This window comes from Aythya ferina, assembly GCF_964211825.1.
Source record: "Aythya ferina genome assembly, chromosome: 23".
NCBI lineage: Eukaryota > Metazoa > Chordata > Aves > Anseriformes > Anatidae > Aythya > Aythya ferina.
This window is the reverse complement of record NC_140321.1, coordinates 6811448-6836161: the sequence shown is the minus strand read 5'-3', so window position 1 is coordinate 6836161 and position 24714 is coordinate 6811448. Positions and strand designations below refer to the sequence as shown.

The window sequence follows — 24714 nt, the reverse complement described above, 5'->3', positions numbered from 1 at the left end:
GGCAACTTTTCCCAGTGCCCAGCTGTGCAACGCCCTGCACATCCATCCAGCGGGATGCTAGCCCCGTGCCCATCCAGCTGTGGGCACTGCATCCACCTGTGCACATTACATCCAGCTGTGCACACTGCATCCAGCTCTGCATGTTGCATCCAGCTGTGCACACTGCATCCAGCTTTGCTCACTGCATCCAGCTGTGCTCACTGCATCCAGCTCTGTATGTTGCATGCAGCTTTGCTCACCGCACCCAGTTGTTCGCACTGCATCCAGCTGTGCACATCACATCCAGCGGTGTGCACTGCATCCAGCTCTGTGTGCTGCATGCAGCTTTGCTCACTGCATCCAGCTGTGCTCACTGCATCCAGCTGCGTGCACTGCACCCATCCCTGCGTGTTGCATGCAGTTGTGTGCATTGCATCCAGCTGTGCCCACTGCATCCAGCTGTGCTGTTTCCAGGTTTGCTCACTGCATCCAGCTGTGCACACTGCATCCAGTTGTTTGCACTGCATCCAGTTGTTTGCACTGCATCCAGCTGTTCCCCATTTCCAGCTGTTCCCCGTTTCCAGCTGTGCCCCCCCCCAGCCGTTCCCGCCGCGCCCCCTCCCCTCAGTCCGCCGCCGTCCCGGCATGCCCCGCTCCCCGTGACTCTTCACTTTTCTCCCCTTTTTGCCCGCCCCCCGGCGGGCCCGGCCGCCAATGGCGTGCGGCGAGCGGCGAGCGGCGGCCAATGGGAGGAGGAGGGAGGCGGGACGAAGGAGCCGGAGCAGCGGAGGCGGCAGGAGCAGGAGCAGCAGGGCTGGGCCTGGCGGGGGGGCAACGACCGGCACCATGGTGGGCACCGGCACCGGCCGCGGGCACCGGGGGGTCTCGGGGGGACCCGAGGGGACTCGAGGGGTCACGGGGGGAGGGCTGGGGGGACCACAGGGGGGCCCAGGGCAGTCCCGGAGGGGCCCAAGGGCTCCTGGTGGGGCCTGGGGGAGGGCCCCGGGGGTACCGGGGGGGCTCGGAGGGGCCCTGGGGGGTCACGGAGGGTCCCGGGGGAGGGTGGAGGGGACCCGGGGTGGTCCCAGGGGGAGCCCCGGGGGGTGTCAAGGGCTCCCCGTAGGGCCTGGGGGAGGGCACCGGGGGGTACCGGGAGGGTTCAGGGGGACCTGAGGGGTCCCGGGGGAGGGTTTGGGGGGACCCTGTGGGGTTCTAAGGGCACCCGGGAGGGTCCCGGGGGAGGGTCTGGGGGTTCCCGGGGGTCCCGGTGCAGCCCCCCCCTCATCCCGCCCCGTCTCGCAGTCGATCATGTCGTACAACGGCGGGGCCGTGATGGCCATGAAGGGGAAGGGCTGCGTGGCCATCGCCGCCGACCGGCGGTTCGGCATCCAGGCACAGATGGTGACCACGGACTTCCAGAAGATTTTCCCCATGGGGGAGAGGCTGTACATCGGGCTGGCGGGGCTGGCCACCGACGTGCAGACCGTGTAAGTGCCGCCCGGCCCCCGGGGTTCGCAGAGCCCCCCTTTATGTGAGGGCTAACACCTGAGCATCACCGGGTTCCCTCCTTTGGGGAGGGCACAAAGCCGGTACCAGCGCTCCTTTTCTCAGCCTCCCCTCACCGGGGCTCTCTGGGGCTGGCTGCAGATGAGCCAAAAGGCTCTGATTTACGTTACTGATGTGCTCATCTTTGATCTCACAGCACATAGGGGTTGTGCTGTTTCCCTCGTCTTTTATTTATTGGGTTTACAAAGCTTCTGCTGATGTTTGCAATACGAGAACAGATTATTTTCTAAAAGTAGAACTGCACGATTTAAGGTATCGTCCCTGCTAAGACACCTGAATAATTTCATGTAGAAAAGGAGCTGCATCTGGGGTGCTCACCTGTCACAGGCACGCATCAGATTTGCTACCTCAGCACGCAACAGAACACAGCCAGGCCTGGGTGAAGATGAAAGTGAAAGGAGCCTTCTCTGGCTTTAATGTTGTTTCTCCTCTCTTCTTGCAGTGCCCAAAGACTGAAGTTCAGGCTGAATCTCTACGAGCTGAAGGAAGGCAGGCAGATCAAGCCTCAGACGTTTATGAGCATGGTTTCCAACCTGCTCTATGAGAGACGGTAACTGTCAAACACCCGAGTCACTGCTTGTGTGTGAGTGAAGGCTGTGGCTGCCGGTACTGATCCCATTCCAGAGAGCTGGGAGGATGAGGAGGGCTCCTCGTAAAGACTTGTTTTGATATGGGAAAAGGAAATTTCCATCTAGAGACAATCTTATCTTCAATTTTCTTGCAAAACACTGAGTTTTGTTAAAATACTCCTATAACAGTACAAGTTCATTTACTTTGCCATGCTAAAACCATCACAAGATGCTTCCAGATTGATCTGAAAGATCCCCCAGCAAAAGCACCTGTGTAATATTTTTCTTGTATGGATGCTTACATGTGATGTGCAGCTGCTTCCAGGTGGTTGAACTGGTGAAAAACTGAGGAAAAAAACTCTGCTGTGCTTTTCTTCACAGGTTTGGACCTTATTACACAGAACCGGTCATTGCTGGCCTGGACCCCATAACACACGAACCTTTCATCTGCTCTCTAGACCTGATCGGCTGCCCCATGATAACCGACGACTTCGTGGTCAGCGGCACCTGCTCAGAGCAGATGTACGGCATGTGTGAGTCCCTCTGGGAGCCTGACATGGTGAGTGAGGCAGCCAAGGTCAGCTCTGCTTCTTGGATTCAGCCTCCTGCTGTTAACTGGAGAACCAGAGCTAAACAGGCTGGATGAAAAGCTCTGTCCTTTGATACTTCCTGGAGAAGTTCAGAAGAAAGAGGCTGTAGCTTACAGCAGCCTGTAGGAAAAATCTTGCAGCATTGGGGATGATATTTTGAGGTTTGAGCAAAATCTGATGACTCAACATGTAGTTTTTTCACCAACTAAAATAGCTTCTGTTCCTCAGGAACCTGATCACCTCTTCGAAACGATCTCGCAGGCCATGCTGAATGCAGTGGACAGAGATGCTGTATCTGGAATGGGCGTAATTGTACACATAATGTAAGTGCTGCTCTCTTCCCCTACAGAACAGAGGTAGAATTTCACAAGCTTCATGTCAAAGTCAGTTGAAGGATCTCGCTCCCTTTCAGTAGCATTTTAGTAATGCTGTGGCCCTTCTAAGTGCTGTTAGATTTCTCATGGCCACTCTCTGCTGCGCACTGGCCAAGAGGATGCTCTTTGCCAAAGCTGGATGCATGGTTTGCTTCACAAGTCCAAATGCAGTCAGGAAGCTGCTTGTTTTGCTCACGGTGTTGCTTACTGCTGCTTACAGAATATCCCAGGCATTGCTGCTTATTGCACCTGCTGAGCTCCCCTGGGGAGGAGTGGCAGGAGGATGGGGTTTGCCGAGTTTTAACAGCCACCTTCAGGTTTAGATCATCCCACCTGCACTAGCAAACGAACCACACACGCACGTTGCATCTTGCTAAAGAAGTGATGCTCTTTAAGGAAGTATTTAACAGGAACTTACTGGTAGTTTTTTCCTCTTTCCCTCTAGTGAAAAGGACAAGATCACTACCCGGACCCTGAAAGCTCGCATGGACTAGCCCAGCACAACTGTGCGTGCGTTTCACACCCCAGTCTGCTTGGACTTTTTTTTTTTTTTTTTAATAAAATTCTTTATTGTAGTGAACTTTCCTTTTCTTGAATCTGAACGGTAGGTAGGTAATTAAGTTCTCATCTCTAAAGCTATCAGAAGGAGCTTGAGTTGCACGCAGTGGTAGAGCTTATCGTTCTCTAAGCCACCTATCCTAACATTTCCAGGCACACCTACATGTGGCGGAGCTTCAGCTGCACCCTAGGGAGTCAGCAGCCCCTCCCTGGAGGCAGCGTGAGCTTTTCCTGTTAGCTCTAATTTGTTCTCAGAGCCAGTACTTGGTAAAATTAGTTTTTACTTAAGAGCCCCAGTTTCCAGGCATGTATAAACAGACTTTTCCAGCTGTGTTTAATACAGGACTTAAAACGAGCACATGCCTCGTGGAGTACCAGCTGATCAGTAGAACACTACACAGCACAGCAATGAGGAACAGATGTACACAAAGTTTTAATTTTATTTTTCTCTGGTTGGAGACTCATCTTGTAACATGCATGCATTTCAAAACAGTAACAGTGTCTCAAACTGCTCCTAGCAAACAGACAAGCACAGAGGACTTAAAATTCCTATTTAAAAAACAGCAGTGAAAAAACCTAGAATGCATTTTTTTTTTTTTTTAGTTTTAAACTTAATTTATTCACATTTTTTCAGTTGCACTGATTAGCCCTGCCCACCCTTGTAACCTGTGTGTAATACACTCACTTGACACAACTCCATCCAGCTGCATTTAGCGTTGTGCAGCTAAACAAAGACCAGCACAAGTTCTGAGTGGTGAAAACCAAAACCACTAAAAACGACGGATGACCAGAAGTTGGTTCCCCACGCGTTGCCATTGCTATTACACAAGAATTCATTTCAAAGAGCAAGGAAAATCAGTAGTGGCTAATATGGATACTGGAGAATGGCTCTGCAGAAGTAGGGGAAGGTGACAGGCAAACCTGAAACGGGGCATTAAGACACGGCTGGGGAGAAGAGAGCTGTTTTGTTTTTGGAGCTTAGCATCGTAACGATCTGTCGCAGATGGGTTACGCAGTGTTGCAAACCAAGTTTCAGTACACACACTGACTTCTGAAAGGTCTGTACCACCTCGGGGTTGAACACTTTGACCTGTGTGCAGCTTGAAGGGAGGCTTCCATAAAGACTGCTTAGTAGTCACAGGACTGGGAGGCAGCTGCTGAGACTGAGACACATCCCCTACACCAAACATGGCCCGTGACTACCATACAGCCTCACTTCGTGCCTTAAACTGGGCTAAGAGGAGAGACCCATCAAAGTTCCCACTGGAAGTAGCTGGGGCAGTGCTCTGGAGGGGAAAGCAGAGCTTTTCTCCCAGACAACGAGGAAGTAACTCAAGGGCTGTAGTGCTCTTGCTGGCTATGATAAACCAAATTAAAACCAGGATGCTCAGATGTGGGAGTACAGCCTCACTTACAGGAACCCAGGAGTCACCTACTGCCCCAGAATTTTCCTTGTGAGGGATTTTGTGCTCATGGCTATTACAATTAAAACCTGATCAATCAGAGACTGTCTGTGAGCCAAGAGGGGAGGATTCCCCTGCTCCTGGCCATGAGAAGTGAACTCCCACTGACACTTGGTTCATATCGCAGCTGCCAGGCCCTGTCCCTGGCACTGACACGAAGGCTGGGTGCTGCCTGCTACCTCCGAACATGGGGCTCCTGTTAAAGGGTGACCCATCAGCGTTCTCGAGTGGTTTTTATTGCACTAAAAGGGCAGAACAGCACTCAAACAGTGACTGCACTCTGCCTTCTTCCTCTCCTACTCTTCCTGATGCCCTAGGAGCTATCTCAGCAGGGAAGAGGCAAGCTCTGGCTTCAAAGCAGCTTGTAGTTCTTAAATTTGGACATTTTTGGCCCATGTTCAGAGAGAGGCCCCCAGCACAGGCAGGACGATGGATCGAGCAGCTCCCTTCTGACACACTCACCCTGCCCTCAGGCTCTGGAGTCACTCTGCCCACTAAGGTTTTCTTCCTTTTTGAAACTCCAGCTGACCAAAGAATCGCACTGCAACTTGAGAAATCCTGCACTACGCCTGGGATCAGAGCGATCTGCCTACCTACTGCAACTCTTGCAGCCGAGGGTGGTTGTCAGTCAAACGCACTTCAGTGTAAAGTGTTCCGCAGGGTACATGCTACAGACAGAAATATCTACATTCAGCCAACTAGAACTAAATTCACACCAGAAACAGACAACGAACTAGCACAAGCAGTTGTAAAACCAGAATTGAAAGGGCTGGGTTTTCTTTTTAAATACTTGAGTTAAAAAAGTGACCTAAAACAAGATTAAAAAACAAAACAACAACAACAACAAAAAGGAAAAGAAAAAGTCCCTTTTAAAAACAAATCAAATATTTGCAGCTTCACCTCTTATTCTGGTAATAAAAATACTGTCTAGAAACAAAAATTAGCATTTTTAACATAATGCTACCTCTCAAAATGTAAACAATATACAAAATGCTTACGTTAAACAAAGTTACATACCTGGGTAATACATCATTAAGTGAGAAAATTGCATTTAATTACTTTAATACACACAGTATGGCAACTTGACAGAAGTGGCAGAATTGGGGAAGTGCTAAAGTGAATGGAGTTCACGGGGCTTTTTTGTATCACTTGGGCCAGAGACATCCAATTTAATTCTAGCAGGAGTTTGTTCAGAGCGGAGTACAAAAATACAGTTAGCTGCTCGTAAGCCCTTGGGATCAGTTCTGTAAAGACTGCTGCAGGAATTAACTGCATCTTAATTTCATTCCTGTTTACAAACTTCAGTGAATGAAATCGTTGCTCCTAGCTACACAAGCTCCATTCTTCTGTCTTTGGGTTGCTTGGTTTTTAGTGTCTCCTCGTAGGATGTCTGCAGTTCACTGATTTCCCTCTCTCTCCTCCCCCCCCTTTCTTCTTCCTTTTTAACACGATTTAAGGATAAACAGTTTAAAAAATACAAGCTAGTTTCCCAAAAGGAGAACAGCAAACTTACCAGGCCAAAGTTGCAGATTCAATGCAGATTTTTAAAACTGTCAGGAATAAAAAGTGATTGGCATTTAATTTCCAATTGATAGTAAATGTAAGTGCTTATTTTTTAAGAGAAAAGCAACCGATATAATGCCCACAAAACTAAGCTGACAATACCCTCTAAGTCCTCCCTTTTCAAGGTGTCCTCATACCTGCACTTGTTTTGTGGCTTTGGCAGCCGGGCACCTTAAGACACGAGGCTCTCCGGCGTCTCGGACAATGGTGCCTTAGCCCCCCACGTTACCCCAAACAGGGACCGGACTACAGAGGCAGAAAAAATTTGTCCCACGTCAAAGGGAATGACCCACGAATGAATAAAGATTCGTATCCCATTACGACCCCTGATATTCACGTGTGACTTCCCAGACACCCTATTTACAGTGCGCTCTCACGGGCTCACTCTTTAGCCCCTTTTTTGTCCCCTTGGAAGCTGAGACCTGCGGCATTCACAGCGCGAGCGGGGGTCTGGACACAAACACCCCGGCCCACATCCAGAATCCAGACCAGAGCTAGCGTTAGTCTACGGAAATTACCAGGATGGGATGAGCACCAGTTATCTCTCAAAAGGACCAAGTTCCACACAGCAAACTGCAGCACGCGTTACAGCACAGGACAGACATTCAGAAGAGCTTATTCCCGAAACAAAGGCATATGTGAAAACAGTTCCAAGGCAGATAAGCAACATGTTTCAACTGCAAGAGTTTGGTTCAAAACACTAAATCCTGCTCAGAAAGAAAAAGGAGGTTAAAAAAAAGAACCAAAAGATCTGTAACTGTTGTGCAGCGGAGCTAACGAAACCCGAAGCAAGTCTGACAAGCTTGGCTGTGAAAAATATTACAAGCGTTTTGGAGACAAAACAGGACGTTATTCACGCAGATCAGTCCCAGTCTGGGGGGGGAAAGGATGGGGGGAGAATCTGGCGCAAGTGTTCGAATATTTCCACTCCTTGACTGTCGCTCTAGAGAGGGGCATGGAGCAAAGAGTAAAAGCCATTCCAGCTCAAGTCCTGAGTCCTCTTGAGCAGCGGGACTCGCTCCAGCCCCAGCTCCCAGCACTCCCCACGGGTGGCGAGTCCAATTCCTTCGTGTGCAAGTCACATTGCCATCTCAAAAACAAACCAACCAGGCAAAGAACCTCTGTCAGGAAACAAATTCAAGTACCTGTTGCAGATCGGGTGAGTAAGGAAGACTGAACATTAGCTAGATTAACACTGGCAGAACCGCAATGTGAAGCTATAATCTAAGAGACATGGCAATTCCTGACTGAGGTGCAAGAGGGAAATGTTCCAGATAGTCAAATACTATCCCAAACCTACGGGCACAAAACACATTTTGCTTCTTCTTTCACAAACTCTTCATAGCTGGCCAATTTAAAGCACGATGGCTCTGAGCACATTATCGTCTGAGGTTGTGCAATGTCTCTACTACTCCTCACATTGTCATTTGAAGTTCTAGGAGTTACACCTTTTTAAGCGATCATCTTTGGTAGATGTTCATTTCCCTCATCTTTCTTGTAAATCAAGTGCAGTTACAAAAAAAAAAAAAAAAAAAGGTTTTGTTACTTAAATTAACCAAAAAATATAAAGTGTCCCAGTCTGAATTTACCTAAAGTTCAGCGACTCCTCCTTATCAGAGTAATATTTTCCGTCCTCGAAATGGTGAGCTATTTTCCTTCCAATTCCTACCAAGAGGGAAATAAAAGGGCTCGTATGTCTTTCTGTTAAAGACAGTCCAATAATAATAATAATTAAAAAAAAAAAAAAAGTAGTAGTTTGTGGAATCAGGCACTGCTTCACTCTCACTGGATGTGATCTAGAGCGACCCTTTTGTACAGTGCCACATGTCATATCCCTACGGGAGTCTCTTGATCAGAGAGGAGAAAACGTCATTAGAAAGAGCAGTGCAGAAACAATGCACTTTTCTTGTTTTAAAAAGCCCTCGAATCTACGTCTGGGCACTTCTGTAACAAAAACCCACTTTTCCACCTGGGTCAAGTGGACTGTTGGAGGGTGCACCTAGAATTAGTTTTCTCGTAAGTCACACAGTGCCACGCACTCAGTCTTGCTCACACACGCACAAACACACACACACACACCCCACAAGCTGCTACAGTGTCTGTTTTAGTGTCACAGGCTGCGTTCTCTGGTTGGAAGTAGCCCCTCTTCTCTTCATTTTTCGCTGAAGGCTGAAGATGACTATGTCAGGATATTGGACATAAATTCGTTGAAGCGTTTCGAGTACTGCTCAGGGTTCACGGTGGAGATCTCTGCCCCAGCCTGCAAGGCAGAGAGGAGACAAGTCAGAACACCCTCTTCGGGAGGCAAACCCAAAGGGTGGGGGACGGAGGACAGCAGGGAGCGATCAGGACAACAAGGCCTGGCTGTGCTGGGAGAAACCCACAACAGAGCCTGCAAGTTCTAGGAAAAAAAAGGTCTAAAGAGATCCCCAAGCTGATTTTAGCTTCTTCTGGATGTCCTGCAGATCACCGAGTCAAAGCATTGCAGTTGCTCTTTTATGGTTTAAAAGAGGAAGAGCATGAAAAACTCCATGTCCCACTAATCTGGGGTTTTTGAGCCCTTTTGGGAAGTTCAAAGTTGATGCCAGGGTAGAGGCCTGGCCCCGAACGCAGTGTGAGGCAGACTAGAGGCATGATAATTATTTGTTCTGCTCCAGGAAGGAACAGGGAACCTCGGGTCTTGCTATCCACCAACCAGAGGGAAAATCTTCCAAGACAGGCTGAGGAGACAGTGAAGGAAAAGCAGTTCTTGGACATGGGATCACCAGAGGATTCCCATACTGGTAGAAAATCGGTGTCAAAAGGCATCACACACACACACAGAGGCACGCAGGCAAAGCAGAAGCCCCAGAGCCCATCCTCCCTGCGGGCAGCAGGCTGCTTACCCCATGTTTCACCGTTTTGGCAGCGTGTGCAGCTTTCTTCTTCGCATCGTATGGCGTAAGAATGTCTATAATGGCCATGAAGTACACTTCCTTCTTGGGGGCACCTAGCGAGGCAAGAGAGTTGCTAGCACACCCTGAGCTGTGAGCGAAACCCGGCTGCACCCCCTCCTCAAGAAATACAGGGCAGGTCTGTGTCAGTGCAACCAGCAGAGAAAGCAAGGCAGCTGGAGGCTGGGGAAGGGCAGAGAACGACTGGAAAGGGCACAGCAGAGACCCCCACACTCCCTGAACACTTAACTGCTCTCCAAGCATCACTTCCAACCTTTCAAACTCAACACTCCCACACTTGGCAGGGTCCCTGTCCCTCTGTGACAGCCCTTCACTCCACTTAGCTCAGGCAGGCCAGAGGACACCTCCCCTGCCCTCCAGACCCTTTTGGGGGCAATGTTCCACAGTACTCACTTTCGTGACTTTTCATGGCATAGACGTCCACAGCAGGATCGAACTCTCCAGGCCCAAAGAAGCGAGGGTAGTTGAGGAGATTGCCAGGGCTGTCGGGGGGCGTGCCGTAGGAGGAAATGGGGTTGCCTCCAAGGCCGTCGTTCTCGCACTCCTCATCCTCTGCCCGATCCTCCACTTCCATCTCTTCCTGCTCTGCTCGGTCAACATCGTGGATCCCGACCAGCAGGCTGTAGTCCATAATCTTCAGCTGAGCTAAAAACTGGGAGAAAGAGGCGAGTGGGGAAAAGAAAACGAAAAGAGTACCCATGTGGGATCAGAAATCGTCAGTCTGGCCCCTCCCAATATCTCCCTAAGAAAGTGCAGTAGTGAAAGCTAAACCCTTTTATTAGACTATTTATTATTTACTATTTATTTTTAGACTATTTATTGTTTACTAATTAGTAGATTAGACTCTACTCCACAGAATCTACCCAGGCACTCAGATGCCCTCTGCCACCAGCACAATCCTGACTGCATTTGCCTGGCTGGTGCAGGAGCGACCTGCTGCTCAGCCCCTGCTGCACTGCTTGGGCCAGAGGCCCCAGAATCCAGGTATGGGAGGCACACTGGGAGTAAAAGCTGTCCCCAGGAAACTCTACCTCCACATCCCGCTTCAGCTTTTCCAGGAAGTTCTTTTTACTCTCCTCCCCAACGTGCAGCTTCTGTCCCTCATTCAAGAAGTCATTGTCCTTGAACGTTGGCAGATCCTTGGCCTGCAACAAAAAAACAAAAATCCCACATCAAATTCTCCACGCCCCAGAGGAAGGCAGGTACACTGCTCCGTCAGCCACGCGCTGATAGTGCTCAGAGACCGAGTGTGGGGTGGCACCAGAACATCTCCTGCCTGTTTGTAAGGCCTCATCCTGTCCACTAAGCATGAAAAACGCAAGAGGCAGAGCACAGCACATCCATGTGCTCCCTGTACCTCAGGGGAGGTGAAGGGAGACAGAGAGCAATTCGGCTCTAAAGACTGCCAGGAAGACGTGCTGCAGGCTGACAGCTGGGCTCCAGCCAGAGACGATCCAACCAGCTCCCAGAATAGAAAAGAAATGCATTTTGTTGTTTTCTGACTGGGGGAAGAAAAAAAATGCTTCTTTCCCTGAAGACTTGCGGAAAAAATTAAAACTACTGTGTTTTGAGGAATTTGTTTGCAACAGGCCCCGAGGAGTTCTCAAGGATATAGAACATACAACCCCTTGTGCAACTGGGAATTCAGTTATTTTCTTCTTAGAATGATATATGAGCGTGAGGTGGCTTTATATAGATCCAACATGAATAGTCTGAGACAAACTGCACGAGCAGAAAAAGCCAGAGACTAAACAGCCAGTGAGCCAGGGATACTTGGGCACTGTGCAGCCATGCCTTGATGCCAGGGCTGTTGGCGTAAGAGGAACTTCCTTTGCTTCTGACAGTGACTAATTCTGGGGCAAGCTGAAATGGGATTCCTCTATGGTTTCCAGCCTGCAAAGGCCACGTGTGTGTGCAAATCAAACAGAAAAGTAGCACCAGGACTTCCCACGGCAGTGTCAGAGCCCAAGTTTTCAGGGGCAGGATTCTTGGCTGCAGGTTCCCCTTAACGGCACCAGGAGCCAATTTTACAAACATGGTGAGATACGCCAAGAATCGGAGAAGAGCTGGGCTGGTTTGTACCATCTCTGCCTAAGCAGTTCCTGGGCACAGCCTGGAAGGTGGCACACACACAGGGTATCGCTCAGGGCCCGTTTAACTGTCCCTGCTCAGCACCCCTTGGGAAGAGGGAAGTCAGTGGGATCCCACCTGCTTCCAAAGACCAGGAGGAAGGGAAGGCTGCTCGGGGACAGTCCGTACCTTCTCCTTATCGCTCGCTTCCCTGGATACTGTTGAGCCCTAGCAAAAGAATAAAGAGTCGTTGTTGCACTGTGTTTATATTCCTGAGGAATTTATTGACACCGTTTAATTTCTTTGTGCAGGTTAAAAAAAAAAAAAAAACAACGAAAACAAAACAAACCACAAAAAAAACAAACCACCTAACAAACAAAAAAACATATCCCCCCCCCAATATTTTAAAACCAGTATCAAATCCCTTTTCATGCCTGAGACAGACTTGCAGGCCTCCCTGGTGTAGCACAGGCTGCTTGGAATAGGAGAACTGAATGTCATTTGAGTCTTAAGTGAAGCCCTAGCCAGAGACCCCAAAACCTGGGTCTCTGGACCTTCCCAAGCAGGTGTTACGAAGACCAACTCTCACCCTCCCAGAAAAGGAGCCCTCCCTTCCGTGACTGCCCCCAGACGCTCACCTTCAGGTCGTATTTCCGATGCACGGTCAGCCTGTGGCTGAACACGTTCCTGGTAACCACCATGTAGGTTTCCACTCCATCCACGGTGAGCCGGTACATGCCAAGGAACTGGGGCAGGAGGGTGTTCCCGTGGCACTCCACGATAAACTGGGGAAGGGGAGAGAAGGACAGCACTGTCAGAGCCCACCCCTGACAGGACACAGCAGGGCAGGTCTGCTGTTGGCACCAGCCAATATCACTTCTTGGGGCTATGCAAACATATCTGAAAGTAAGGAGCAAAGGACTGGCAGCTAACACAGGCCAGGGCAGAACATTTCCAGTGGTGCCACTTGCCTCTCTTCCCAGCTGCAAGCAGCTGCCTCCTCCCCAGCCCCTTTGGAAAGGCTCATTCAAAGCACTGAGTTCGGAGCATGCTTACAGGGCTCAGGTAACTTCATCATTCACTGAGGTAGGGGACAGGGTGAGCTGTGAAGGACTCAGAGCTGTGAAGCAGCAGGCTGGCAAGCCCTAGTTGGCTCTCAGGTGTGAAGGAACAACACTGCTTTCCTCTGCAAAAGCTGTTTGCAAGCTCCACCGGGTCGCTCACTGCGCATCCGAGCTCCGGTTCTCCAGCACATCCCAAGCCGTTCGCCACCTCCCCTCCCAGCGTTCCAGCCTCCCCCTACCTGATGGTACTTCTTTAAGATGTTGTGCATCTCCGCCACGTCCTCGCTTGACACCGCCTTAATGACAAACCTCCTGTCGTAGGTGGTGAGGAAGCGGGCCCCGCAGCGGCCCTGGCTGTCGCTGTTCACCGGGGCGCTTCGCGTCACCGAGTTCTGAGGGAAACAGAAGAGAAACGTGAGGAGGAGGAGAGGCAGGAGCTGCCACCCCCCCGGAGAAGAAAGAAGAGAAGTCTCAGAAGGCAGATGAGGCATGGGTGACCAGGACCAGCTCCACAGCCTGGCTCTGGAAGAACAGCCAGCCCAGGGACGTGATGCTTCGTAGCCGTGGCCGCGTCCCAGCCCAGCTCCCGAGCACACGCACAAACCAGCTGTGACTTCATCAGAAAGCATCTTCAGGCTCAGCACTGCTGAGGTTAAAGCCCACTTGACTTATTGAGAAGTCAGAACGTGGAGTTCAGAGCTTTCACCTAGGCCTTCACTTTGTTAACATTGTCCTACTCCCACACCTGGCACACAGTTCTGAAGATTATCATTATTATTCTTATTCATTAACTAATTGGTTTTTAAGAAGGCAGTATCAAAAGAGGTTGGACTCAATGATCTAGAGCTCTCTTCCAACCTATAAATTCTGTGATCCTGTGAAAACTTCTTAGGATTTCCTCCTGGGAAACAAAGAGCTGTCAGGATATTTCCAGGGTTTAAGTAAAAAGGGAACAAAATGAACGAGAGCGGCCTGCCTTCCTTCCCACCCCAAAGCAACGCCCAAGCTGGCAAAAGTCTCAGGAACTCTTCACAGGTCATTCAGAAACCAGAAGCCAGTTATTCCTACAATCGGATGAAAAGGATTGTGAGTATAAATAGACTGGCTGTTCCTCCAACAACCAGCAGCATCTGTCTTCATCTCCCTGTCTCCACCCTTAGCAACGAAGCACTGCAGCTTCTTTTTGTACGTGCAGCACAATTGGAAAATCCCAAGCAGACCGCAGAGCAGCTGCCTGCTTCCTTCCCTCAGCCACACCACGGCTCTGTTCTCATCCACCCCGATCCCTTTTCCCAGGTGGGAGGACTTTCTGCGAGCCCCATCCTTCTGTTCAACCACAACTCTCCCAGACTGACCTGAGCAGGTCGCCAGGCTCCTCTGCCACTGCTCAAAAACCGCTTTCCAGTCACCTGCGTGTGCTCAGGAGCCATTTTGTCAACCCCCAGTACAAGGCTCAAACTGGTATTTCCTCGCCACTGGTGCAGCTGGGGACAGCTGTGCTCCCAGACACAGCAGCACTGACTCCTGAGCCGTGGTCGTTAGCTCGAGGTGATGTCTTTCAGAGTCTCAGGGCTGGCAGAGCAGCCCGGGATGTATTTTTTTAGCTACCCGTTACACTGTTCTCGCCTCCTTTCAGCTGTCTGAGGAGCAGACAGCAGAGGGAGCCTGCTCTTCTGCAGACAGGCAGGCGAGCAGAGCCTGCTGCGACCCAGGGATTTACCGTGTCACGCTGCAAGCGAGCCGAGAGGTTTCCTTTCAGAACGAGGCATTTAAAGCCTTTAAAACTTTAATGAAGCAGGGGAAAAACTCTGCTCCTGCCAATGGCTCTAGAAGCTGTCAGGAAAATAAAGGCAAACAAAAAACCCTCACTTCTTGCTGACATTTGCAAACGAGTCCGTGCTACACAGTTTAATCACCCCTCACCTCAAAACCACAGAGCGTTTCTGCTGGAGGAGATGGGAAGCAGAAACTGTGACCACATATGGACATTACCAAACTCCCAGCCCTTAGGTTTACTTCATTCCCTTCCTGTCATTTCCACCTCCTCCAGAGCTGGAGCGTTATATTTAGCATCCTGGCTCAATTCCCACTGCATTTTACCCACCTGAATTTAGCTCGATAAATGTTTTCTGCTTTCTGTTCTAACCAGACACTTTTAAACAGCCGAACGGCTCTGCACGAGGTGGAAGAAGCAATCCTTCGGAGCAACAAGTGAGGTGTAAAGGACAGACCAGGTCACGGGAACCAAGAGGGCTGGGGGTGCTCCTACAGCACTTCCTATGGTTTTGACCACTTCTTAAGCACAAAGAAAAAAAAAAAATCCAAAATATACTACAGGAGATGGACGGGGAGAAAGAATAATTAGCAGAAATCACTTCACTGCATGCAAGGAGTGCATTAAGGGGCACGGAGGAAGGCAGCACAAAGCAGTGCCCCAGCCCAGGCAGCCCAGGGGCAGGGTGCTGCTGCCCAGAGAACGGGCACAGCAGGACGAGGGGCAAAGGAGAAGGAATAATCCTCCAGGGAGCTGGGCTGGCACCCAGAGCGGGGCAGCAGCCAGCATTTACTGCTCCCCCTGGGGATGGCCGGCCCCTTGTGAAAGAAAAACAAAGCAAACCATCAGTTCTGCACCAAAAAGGCGTCTTGCTGAGCAAACACCCTCAGTGTGCCTGGCTCCAGCACGATGGGGCAGGGAGCAGAGGAGGAGGACGGTCCCCAGCAGCCAGCAGAGGCGACTCTGGGACACAGAAAAAGAAGCAAAAAGCCCCTGGCACAGATGCTGGTGTCCTCAGAGGTTGTCCCTTCTCATGGAGGGACCCAAGAGCTCTCCCCTGGGTCTGGGGACAGGGCAGAAGGGGTGCAGGTGCTACGCATCTGCTCCTCGTGCCACGAGACCAGAAACCAGGTGGGTACCCCCAGTTCCTCACTAAGCTAAGCAAACCCAGCTCTTCGTTCCATCAAGCTCAGAAGAGGAGCTGCTCAGGCAACATCCTAGACATGGGGAGACCTCTGAGAGTCGTGGGGAAGGCGCACACACACGCACGAGTGGCCGTACCACCAGGGAGAAGCAGCTCAGCGAGATTCACGGGAAATAAAGGACAGAAAGAGCACGAAGCTTGCAGCCCTCACCCCCGCCAACGTGCTGCTCTGGGCTGGCAGACTGCTGAGCATTTTGGTTGAAGCCCTCGGCCACTCAGTGCTGGCGCCATGCCCGCCTGTATCAAGGGCAGCAGAGTGCCAAAGATAAGGGGTTTAATTACCCAGCACTCGACCGGCTAAAGGCCACGCAGCGATCAAAGCCACCCTCTTCTGCCCCGCTGGCTTTCCCCTCATCTAAGTGGCCTCTGAGCAGCGGGTTCTGCACAGCCTCCTGTGCGTGAGACTGTGCACCCAAGGGTGGCCCTGCTGGCAGAGCTGCAGCATCTTTCACTTTTCACCTGGAAAAACCCAATTCAGCACTTAAAGCAGCACCCAAACCTACAGAAACACGACAGGCTCACGTTCCCTGCAGGTCTGGCTCGTTGTTATCCCCCAGCCCCTGCCCACACCGTGAGCTCTCCGGAGCAGGGATCATCTTTTCGTCCTGTGATTGCTCCACTGCTGGGGGACAACAGTAAAACCATTCAAACCGTGCTTATAAACCCAAAAAACTGACCACAAATAATGTTGGTACTGTGTTTTCTCCCCCAGCTTTGTTATTGTGTCCCAGAGAACGGATTCAGGAGGGCAGGGAGAGGAGAGAAGGTACCTGGTAGTCTTGATCGTCAATCCCAAATCTTTCCCGGAGGTTTCGGAACACCAGCGGGCAGTACTCCTTAAATTTAAAGCGACTTGGCAAGTTCTCCCTAGGGCAAAGCAGAACAGAGATCCTTGTGAAACGATCAGCTGGTGAAACCAGGCCCCCTTCGCCTCCCGCTACATCACCCACCCCGGATATCCAAGCCCCCTCCTGCCCATGAGGGCCCTGTTCTGCCGATGTTTGCCCCTTTTTGGATGCCTACAGAAGTCATCTGCTGCAGGACTGCTGGCAGGAGCCTTGACTCCTGCCAGGTTTGACAGAATAATTTCTCTTTCCTCCTCCTCTGTCGCTTTGCTCCGTTCGGTAGCGCAGCTGCCCCCTGCCACACGCTGCTGCTGTTTGAGATGAAAAGCTGGAGGAAATCGGGGGGAGGCTCTGATTTCAGGCGGGATCAGATCACCGGGGCATCAAAATAAAGGTCAGCGTGAGCCAAACCTCGCCCAGAACACAGAGAGGTTGACTCAGCTCCAGCCTGGCACGCTCCAGAGCACTCCAACGAGCCCAGCACCGTCCCTACCCCTCGCTGCCCGGCACAGCAACCCCCAGGGCTGGGGGACATCCCCCCTCCCATGTCCCCGTGTCCTGCTACGTGCTCCTGGCAGGGCCAGATCCTCTTGGCATTAGAGCAGGGAACAAACCCAAAGGCCTCCACCCCACCAGCTGCCCCTAGACAAAGGGCTTTAGTTACAAATAAGCTGTGGAGCTCACGCTTACTTGTTAAATAGGTGATTGTCCACCTTGATCTTACTGTAGGCTTTGAAGTCGTCGGGCATCAGCATGACAGGGACAGGAACATTGCTGAGTTCATTGATCTGAAAGAGAAAGGAAAAGCAGACTCAAAACCCAAATTCCACCGCCCTGCAGCTACCATCCATGGGTTCACGGGACGCCAGCTACCCCAGGAGCTGGTTTTGCAGGGCTATAACCCATCGGGCTGCTCAGACACCTCTCAATGAATTGATCACGGGGCGACTGCTCCCCAGCCACCCTTTCCTCTGATCGTTTAGGATCCAGCTTAGAATCGAGCCCAACCTACAGACCAAGAAACAGCAGATTTCATGTCTTAAATACCTCCCCTTTGCCTTTATTTGGGAAGCGTTGCATCAGCCCACTTCTGGACTGGTTCTCAGTGCTACAAGCCACGGATGGGCAGCACCTCCACCACGAGCAGCCGGCACACGGAGCGGGCAGCGCCTCGCAGCTCCCTGCGGGTGCTGTTTCCATGTTTGCTGTCTCTGGTTGCTCTTTATCCCACCTTCTCCGGAGGGATGAGTCACTCCACTCGATTGTTTTTGCTCCTCAGCCATGTGTGGCAGCCACAGGGACAGAGGGGAGCAGAAGAAGGAACGCTCAGCTAAGATCCTACGGACAGGCTCACGCCGCAGCGCCCCGCGGCCACCACTGCTGGTGGTGCTGGGCTGCCCTGCCCCAGGCAGTGCCCTGATGAGGAGCCAGAGCTCGAGAGCAGGCAGTGCTGGAGAGCTGCAGGCAGCTCTGGCAGCTGCCAGCTCCGGGTTCTGCTCCCAGCACCCAAAGCCCAGCAGAATGGGTGACCCCCAGCACGCCCGGCACCTTCCTGCCGCCTGGGGACGGGGTGCAGGCTGCCAGCATGGGGACACGGAGCCCGGTGCTGGGGCTCCCTGCGTGCACAAACAGCCCGGAGATGCTGCCACGTCTCCTGCGAGGAGCTGGAGGCAAAAAGAAGCACGAAGAAACCATCCTGCAGCGGGATCCGTGGCACAGCTCGGCTCCGCGAGGGGCACGGAGGCGCACGAGGCCGCCCCGGCGAGGTGGGCACTTTTCACATCCTCTCCCCGTCGCTCCCGATGGAAAAACCAGACCAGATTTAACAAACGTCAGACTGGAAAGACACAGACACGCGCCGCAAAGAGGAACGGTGCCTATTTTCAGAGGCTGCCATCCCACACAGCACAGCAGCGGAAAGGAAAGCGGCCGCCGCTCCGCCAAGAGCCCCGCCGGTGCTCCCTGAAGCCCTGCCCGGTATTTCCTTCACAGCAGCACCCAGGAGCATTAAGCACTCCCATGAAGTGCTTCGGGACGTGTGGGGAATGCATAAATCACGTCACACGCCTCCCTGGGCTGTGATCACAGCAGAGCAGGAGGACAAAACCCCCCCCGGCTTCAGCCACGGGCTTCATCCTGCACCGAGCGAGCCCTTGGGCGAGAGGGAAAGGAAAGGAGAGGGAAAAGGAGAGGGAAAAGCACCGGTGGGAAGCTCCCAAACCCCAGGGTCCATGTCTCAGCCCCGGCGAGCCCCCTGCTGTCACCTTCCTGCTGGCAGAAAGGGGAAGAGAAAATTGCTAACCCTGTGCCGAGCCAGAGGTGCTGCCTCCAGCCCTAATTACGGCTGTCTAACGGGAGGGGAAGCCCGGCAGCACCACGCCTGCTCTCAGCCCCCTTCCCGGCGGTGCCAAGTCACCAAGACGCCGTTAGCAGCCCTGCTCCAGCCCGGAGGAAGGGTGCTGACGGCTGGGAGGGAGCAGCAGTCGGGAGATTTTCTCCTCCCTGCCAGGAATTCAGACAGGAGCGTGAGCAAAGCGAGACGTCAAGACGTCTGCGGGTGTCCTCGTTTCTGCCCAAAGCAGGAACCCCAAAGCAAACCTCTCCCAGCTTCCAGCTGTGTGCAGCAGAGCTTTCTGGATGCTTTGGGATCCTGGCTCTGGAGGAGAGGGAGAAGGAAGGGATTTGTGCCATGGATTGATGGCTCACGGAGCTCCCCAAGGAGCTGAGGTGGCTGCCCGCGGTCCCAGCGCTCGCAGCAGGTCCTCCACCACCATCAGATGGCTCCTGGTTCCTGCCACCAGCCTGAGATGAAGCACGGTTTGGGGCTGATTGACTGATTTATTCGGTAAGAGGGACGTGCCCTGCGTGCTCCCACAACTCCAGCACTTGATGCTTTTCTCAGGACCCCGAGGGAAGAGGAAGGAGAAGCCCCCACCCCGTGCCGTGGGTAGGGGAGACCCCAGCCCTGCCTTCTCGCGGGGCAATCCCACAGGTGGCAGGGCCTGGCCCCGCAGCAGCACCACCCAAAACCACCAAACCTGGCCCCAAAGCAAGCAGAGAAGAGCAGCGGCCGGCGCTGCCCCGCAGGGCTCCTCTCCTGCGCTTATCGTGGTGGAATCTGAGCAGCCTCGGGGAGCGCCGTGACGAGCGCCTGGCACACGTCTGCTCTCTCGCCTTCTCCCCAGGCAGCGGCGTGCAGCAGATTATATATAGCAGAGCGTGGCCCCGGGCATTTATGCCACGGGAGGCAAGGTCACAGCAAGGTGCCCAGCACCCAGGTGCCCGGCAGTCCCTCAGCCTGACCCCGCTGTCCCCCCCCGGGTGGATCCCGCCCGTACCAAGCGTGCCCGGAGCTCGGGAGCTCTCCACGGGGCTGGCCTCGAGGTGGGCAGAGGGATCTCAGGCAGGGCTGTGCCTAGGGAATCTCCACAACCTCCTCCTGCAAAGGATTTAGAGGTCCCCAAGCTGTACAAACCTCGGAGGCGCTGCTGTGGAGCACGAGCTCTTGGTGCCAGCGCGGTGCTGGCTTTCTCCAAGCCATCCAGCCCCTCAGACCGAACCTGTCTTTGAATCCTCTTGCACACAAGCCTTTTTTTGCAGGGTTTCCTCACGCCAGGAGCTTCCCATTTCCCCGCTGGGCAGAAAGATCCCCGACAGGGATCAGCCCTGGGCTGACAGCACCACCGAGAAGAGCATCTTGCTGCTGCCACCTGCGCTCTGCAGCAGCTCCCACGAAATTGGTCCTGCCCCAGGTCACAGCACGCAGGGCACAAACCCGACGGCCTCGCAGAAAACTGGGCACACACCGGGCTGGGAGGGTCCCAGGGGATTTAAAACCAAGCCTCAATTCAGACAAACCGCCTGGCATCCTCACCAGGCATTGCTGGAGGGATGCTTCACAACTCCTGGCTGGTTTCTCACCTCCTTCCGAGACCAAAGGACAGCCCCGTGCCCGGAGATGTCCCAGCAGGGGACAAGGCAGCGGGTGACAAGGTGTCAGGACAGCAGCAGGCGAGGGAGGCAAGAGGAGAGCCCCCCCCTTCTCCCCTGAGCCCCAATTCTCCCTCCTCGCCCTTTTGCCTGGCAGCAGGACCCTGGGTTTATCTGCAGCTGATCACTTTTCCCTGCCACCAAAGCCAATTCCTTTGTCAATAAACCACGCATCCATACTCTGTGCCGCTCAGGGACAGCTGTCAGAACGGACGGGCCAGGCACAATTTGGTTTCAAAACCTGACTGGAGCCTCAAAGTGGCAATTACCATTAGCAAATGGATGGGAAAACGCAATTTGTTTACTAACAGGATCCAGATGATGGAGCGTGAGAGCCTCCTCTCCGGGATTCTTTACGACAGGAACTCGTGCAGGAAAATACCAACGCTTTGTTCCTCTCGCTGCCTTTCAGCCCGGCACCTCCAGGTAGCTCCTGCTCCACCTCACAGCACCCCGAGGAAGCAGCTGGGAGATGTGCAGCAAAAAATCACCTCGACCAGCACGGAGACGAACCCAAACCTGCAGCAAAACTTTGCAGCTCTCAGCAGGGAACAACCAGGCAAGGGCTAGAGGGAGCAAACCCACCGTTTTTCCATGAATTAGAGCATGATTAATCAGCAGCCGGCCCAACAAACCCCTGTGCAACGCTGTGATGATTCTTGGAGTCAATAATTTCTACCAGCGCCCTGGGGACGCCGGCGTGCCTTGAGAGAGAGGGAAGCTCCCGGTGATTGCAGAGCCTCCTCTTTGGGATCAAAGCACTCAGAAGCCTGCTGGCGAGCAGTCCCACACCCTGACGGGCTGCAGCACGGGCAGAGCAGGCAATATTGTACCCCCGGGGGGGCAAACGGGGCTGAGGAGCACAAAGGTTCAGCCTCCTACCCGCATCCTGCAGCGGTGCTGGCTCCTGAGCCCCGTGCTGCTCGCTGAGCTGCCCCCCAGCAGCTCTCTCCTCGTTTCCCCCAAGGGAAGCAGCTCCTGGAGTCCCTGCTTTAAAAGATCACCCCCTTTTCAACAGAAACGGGATTTTTTTAACGCCTGCCAGCATCCCCAGACCCTCAGGGATCTGTGAGGAGCGGTGTCGCGCCCCACCAAGGCTCTCCCCTCGCTGCCGGGGGGCTCCCGAGGAGGCACCAGGAGCAGGGAGCCGCGGAGCTGCGTCGGCTCCCCCAGTGCCATGACAACAGCAGGCACGAGCAGAGCTTCCACGGAGCCATCTCCACGTTTGCTGGATCGCTCAGTGCCAGCTAGCAGCTGACAGAGGCAGAAATCGAGGGCGAACCTCCAGGACGCGGCTCCCTCCTCTTATCCGCAAGCTCCCACGCGGGGTCCTCTCCCCTCCGTGGTTTTCTGGCTCGAAATCTGGCTGCTGGGCTGACACCACCCACGTTTGGCCCCGTTTACGCCAGCCTCGGCCCCACCCCGGCTCCGATTGCTCCCAGTTTTGGCTGGGGACCACCGGGACGGCCCGGACCCAGCTGAGGATCTGAACAGAACCTCCTCCAAGCGGTATTCCAGAACCAGCTCCTGCTCTCCGGGCGCTAACATCGCAGCTCCAGATGCTCTCCAGCCCCTCTCCAGCCCCGTGGCTGCTCCCGGTGCTCCCCAGCCCTCTCCTCCTGCCCTCGCAGCAGCTGCCGGTCCGCCTGCTCGAACACCAGGCAGGGCCGAGCCGCTGCCAGGCTCCGTTAATGGACCCAAGAGAATTTCCTCACTCAGCAGAGACGGAGGATTGCATAAAACGCTCGCTTTGTTTGTTTGTTTGATTCGTCCACGAGAAAGTTCATCCCAATGCCACGTTTCTGACAGCGCGTTGTGCCGCAGGGACCCCGGGGCAGGTCCCACAGCCCCGGGATCCACCCTGCCCTGAAAAACTGGGGTGCAGAATCCCCTGTAAGATACCTAACGATGTTCAAAGCCTCTCCTGAAGATCCTCACGGGCTGCCCAGACCCATCTGCTGGGGCAGCACCAGCAATTCTGCTCCCTGGATAAGCAGGACACCAACACCTCGCCCTGCTCTGCGCAGTTTTGGGTGTGTTGAGCAACCACAAACGCTCCGGCACGGCCACGCCAGCTCCCGGCCCTTCCAGGCACCCCAAGGCTCGCCCCAACGCAAGCCAAGAGCGAGCTGGAGGAATAAAATAGGAAAGAATCTGCTGGGAAACGCTGGGTGCCTGCCCGAGGGTGAGGAGGTCACGGCTGAAGTTTGCTGAACCCTTCCCCAGCCCCTCGGGGTACGGTCCTCGTTTCTGGCAGCGGTTCCTTCATAAACTCATCCGATGCAGCTCGTTGCTTCGGCGTTCCCCCACAGCCATCAGTTTGCCTCCTTCCCCGTGCCCGAGTGTTTTCACGGCCGAGTGCTCCAAAAGTTACAGCGCCCTGACCCTGAGCCTAAAAATGATGCCAGAGCTCCCAGCACCGGGCAGCTACAAAGGGGACATCTCGCTGCCACCGAGCAGCAACCGGCCCTAGGAGCCCACAAACGGAACCGGGAGGAATCTCCCCGATTTCCCCGTTTCTTCACGGCTCCTAACAGCATCGCTGATCAAAGCCAGCGAGCAGCAAGCACTGGGAAGATCCTTTGAGGAAGACAATGCGGCGCTGAGCTGCACTTGGGAGCTTTCATTCCGTTGTCACGCGAGCTGGGAATGTAATTCTGTGTTTCCAGAGCGTTATTTGCTTCTGCAAAGAATAAACCCCGACCCTTTTTGCTCTCTAGGAAACCCCTGTTAATGCAATAGGGAAATGGGCGCCTGAACCCGAGGGTGCATCCGCCGAAGGGATGAGGATCCTGAACCCTTTGGGCACCTGCAGCACGTCCCGGAGCAGCAGCCACTGCTTGCATCCCTGCTGCCCTTCCCGTGCCAGGTCTGTGCCAGCCCTTACAGAGAGGGGAGGCTTCCAGAGGAGCCCATGAGGACGGGCTGCTCTTAGGGACGAGCAGCGGAGGTGGCCCCAGAGGTGTTTCCCCGGGAGCTGCTCCCGGTACCGACCCCAGGGGGAAACCGAGGCCGGGCCCCGGGAGCACAGGGCCGGGGTCCTGGCAGCTGAGAGCCCTAAAGCAGAGGGAGGCAGGTGGCAAACGGTGCCCGAGGGATTTAGGATGGAGCTGGGAGGTGTCAGGGCTCCCGCACAGCCAACGAGGGGACGCAGGGGAGCCCCCCCAAAAAAAAGGCAGGGCCCTGAGCGAGCAGGGGGGGGGCTGAGGAGGGGGTGAGGAGCTGGGGGGGGCTGAGGGAGGGCCCTGGGGGGGCTGAGGGAGCCGGGGAGGGGATGGGCCCGGGACAGGAGGGGTCGAGGGGGACTGGGGGGGCTGGGGGGGGTCCCAAGGGGACCGGGGGGGGTTCCACGGAGCCCCCCTCATGGGGAGGGCGCCCAGGGGCCGGGATGGGGGGGGTGGGGGTGGGGGGGAGCCCCTCGGTGAGGGCCTGGGGAGGGGGGGGGGGACCGGGGGGGGCTCGGGGGAAGCGGGGGGGTCCAGAGGGGAACCAGGGGGGGCTTGGGGGGACTGGGGGGTAACCTGGGGGGTCCAGAGGGGGACCGGGGGGGGCTTGGGGGAACCGGGGGTGAACCGGGGGGGGCACCGTGGGGTCCCGGGGGTCGCTCACCGTGTGGTTGGCCCCCCACATGAGGACGCTGAGCAGCGGCTCGGAGGCCCGGAACAGCTTCACCTTCTGGCACACGAAGTGCTTCTTCTTCGTCTTGGTTTTGCTGGCGCTCAACGCCGAGCTCAGCCCCCCCACGACCCCCCCACCCCCTCCTCCTCCTCCTCCTCCTCCCCCCCCCGCCGCCGCCGAGCCCCCCGCGCAGTTCGAGGCCATGGCGGAGCCCCCGAGCCCCCGGCCGCGCCCCCCCCTCCCCTACCGCATGGTCCCGCCCGGCGCGGCGCCTCCCCCCCCCCCACACACCCCCAATGGTACCGCCCAGCCCCTGTCAAGCCCCGGCGCCGGCCTGGCCCCTCCGCTCTCCCCCCCCCTCCGCCCCGCTGAGGTGGTTCCGTCCCCGCCTCCTTGTCTCTTTTTCAGCTCCCCCCCCCCCCGCCTGCCCCCGCAGTGGTTCGTTCCGCCGCGCCCGGCCGAGCCCCGGCGGCGCCGCGCTGAGGGGGCGCCAAGATGGCGGAGGGAGGGGGCGGGGCTGGGAGGGACCATAT

General features: G+C 54.5%; 2 protein-coding genes and 1 long non-coding RNA gene across 3 annotated transcripts; 1 reads left to right on the top strand and 2 right to left on the bottom strand.

Moving 5' to 3' along the window:
• Nucleotides 1-733: 733 nt before the first annotated feature.
• Nucleotides 734-3658, top strand: PSMB3 (proteasome 20S subunit beta 3). Its single transcript, XM_084496537.1, has 6 exons — nucleotides 734-828; nucleotides 1282-1466; nucleotides 1988-2095; nucleotides 2496-2673; nucleotides 2933-3027; nucleotides 3524-3658. Exons 1-6 carry the CDS (start codon nucleotides 826-828, stop codon nucleotides 3570-3572), a joined length of 618 nt encoding a protein of 205 aa, XP_084352663.1. The 5' UTR covers nucleotides 734-825; the 3' UTR covers nucleotides 3573-3658.
• LOC311422978 lies at nucleotides 2019-2565 on the bottom strand. The gene is made up of 2 exons (XR_014685545.1): nucleotides 2474-2565; nucleotides 2019-2429 (listed from the first exon to the last, which is right to left on the bottom strand). It is a non-coding gene; the product is annotated as an uncharacterized lncRNA (long non-coding RNA).
• Nucleotides 3659-4045: 387 nt separating the features above from the next.
• On the bottom strand, nucleotides 4046-24396 carry PIP4K2B (phosphatidylinositol-5-phosphate 4-kinase type 2 beta). Its single transcript, XM_084496536.1, has 10 exons — nucleotides 24173-24396; nucleotides 17264-17361; nucleotides 16499-16595; nucleotides 12990-13142; nucleotides 12325-12471; nucleotides 11876-11914; nucleotides 10648-10761; nucleotides 10010-10268; nucleotides 9548-9651; nucleotides 4046-8922 (listed from the first exon to the last, which is right to left on the bottom strand). The coding sequence occupies exons 1-10, from the start codon at nucleotides 24383-24385 to the stop codon at nucleotides 8842-8844; spliced, it is 1305 nt and encodes a 434-aa protein (XP_084352662.1). The 5' UTR covers nucleotides 24386-24396; the 3' UTR covers nucleotides 4046-8841.
• Between the last annotated feature and the right edge of the window lie 318 nt (nucleotides 24397-24714).

What these genes read in the sequence shown, in the direction of transcription:
- PSMB3 (XM_084496537.1), top strand. An exon ending in GCCACCGACGTGCAGACCGT is followed by an intron (nt 1,467 to 1,987) that starts GTAAGTGCCGCC and finishes CTCTTCTTGCAG; the next exon opens with TGCCCAAAGACTGAAGTTCA. An exon ending in AACCTGCTCTATGAGAGACG is followed by an intron (nt 2,096 to 2,495) that starts GTAACTGTCAAA and finishes TTTTCTTCACAG; the next exon opens with GTTTGGACCTTATTACACAG.
- PIP4K2B (XM_084496536.1), bottom strand. Translation starts at nt 24,385, where the DNA reads ATGGCCTCGAACTGCGCGGGGGGCTCGGCGGCGGCGGGGGGGGGAGGA. An exon ending in GACAATCACCTATTTAACAA is followed by an intron (nt 16,596 to 17,263) that starts GTAAGCGTGAGC and finishes GCTTTGCCCTAG; the next exon opens with GGAGAACTTGCCAAGTCGCT. An exon ending in ATCGGAAATACGACCTGAAG is followed by an intron (nt 11,915 to 12,324) that starts GTGAGCGTCTGG and finishes TTCTTTTGCTAG; the next exon opens with GGCTCAACAGTATCCAGGGA.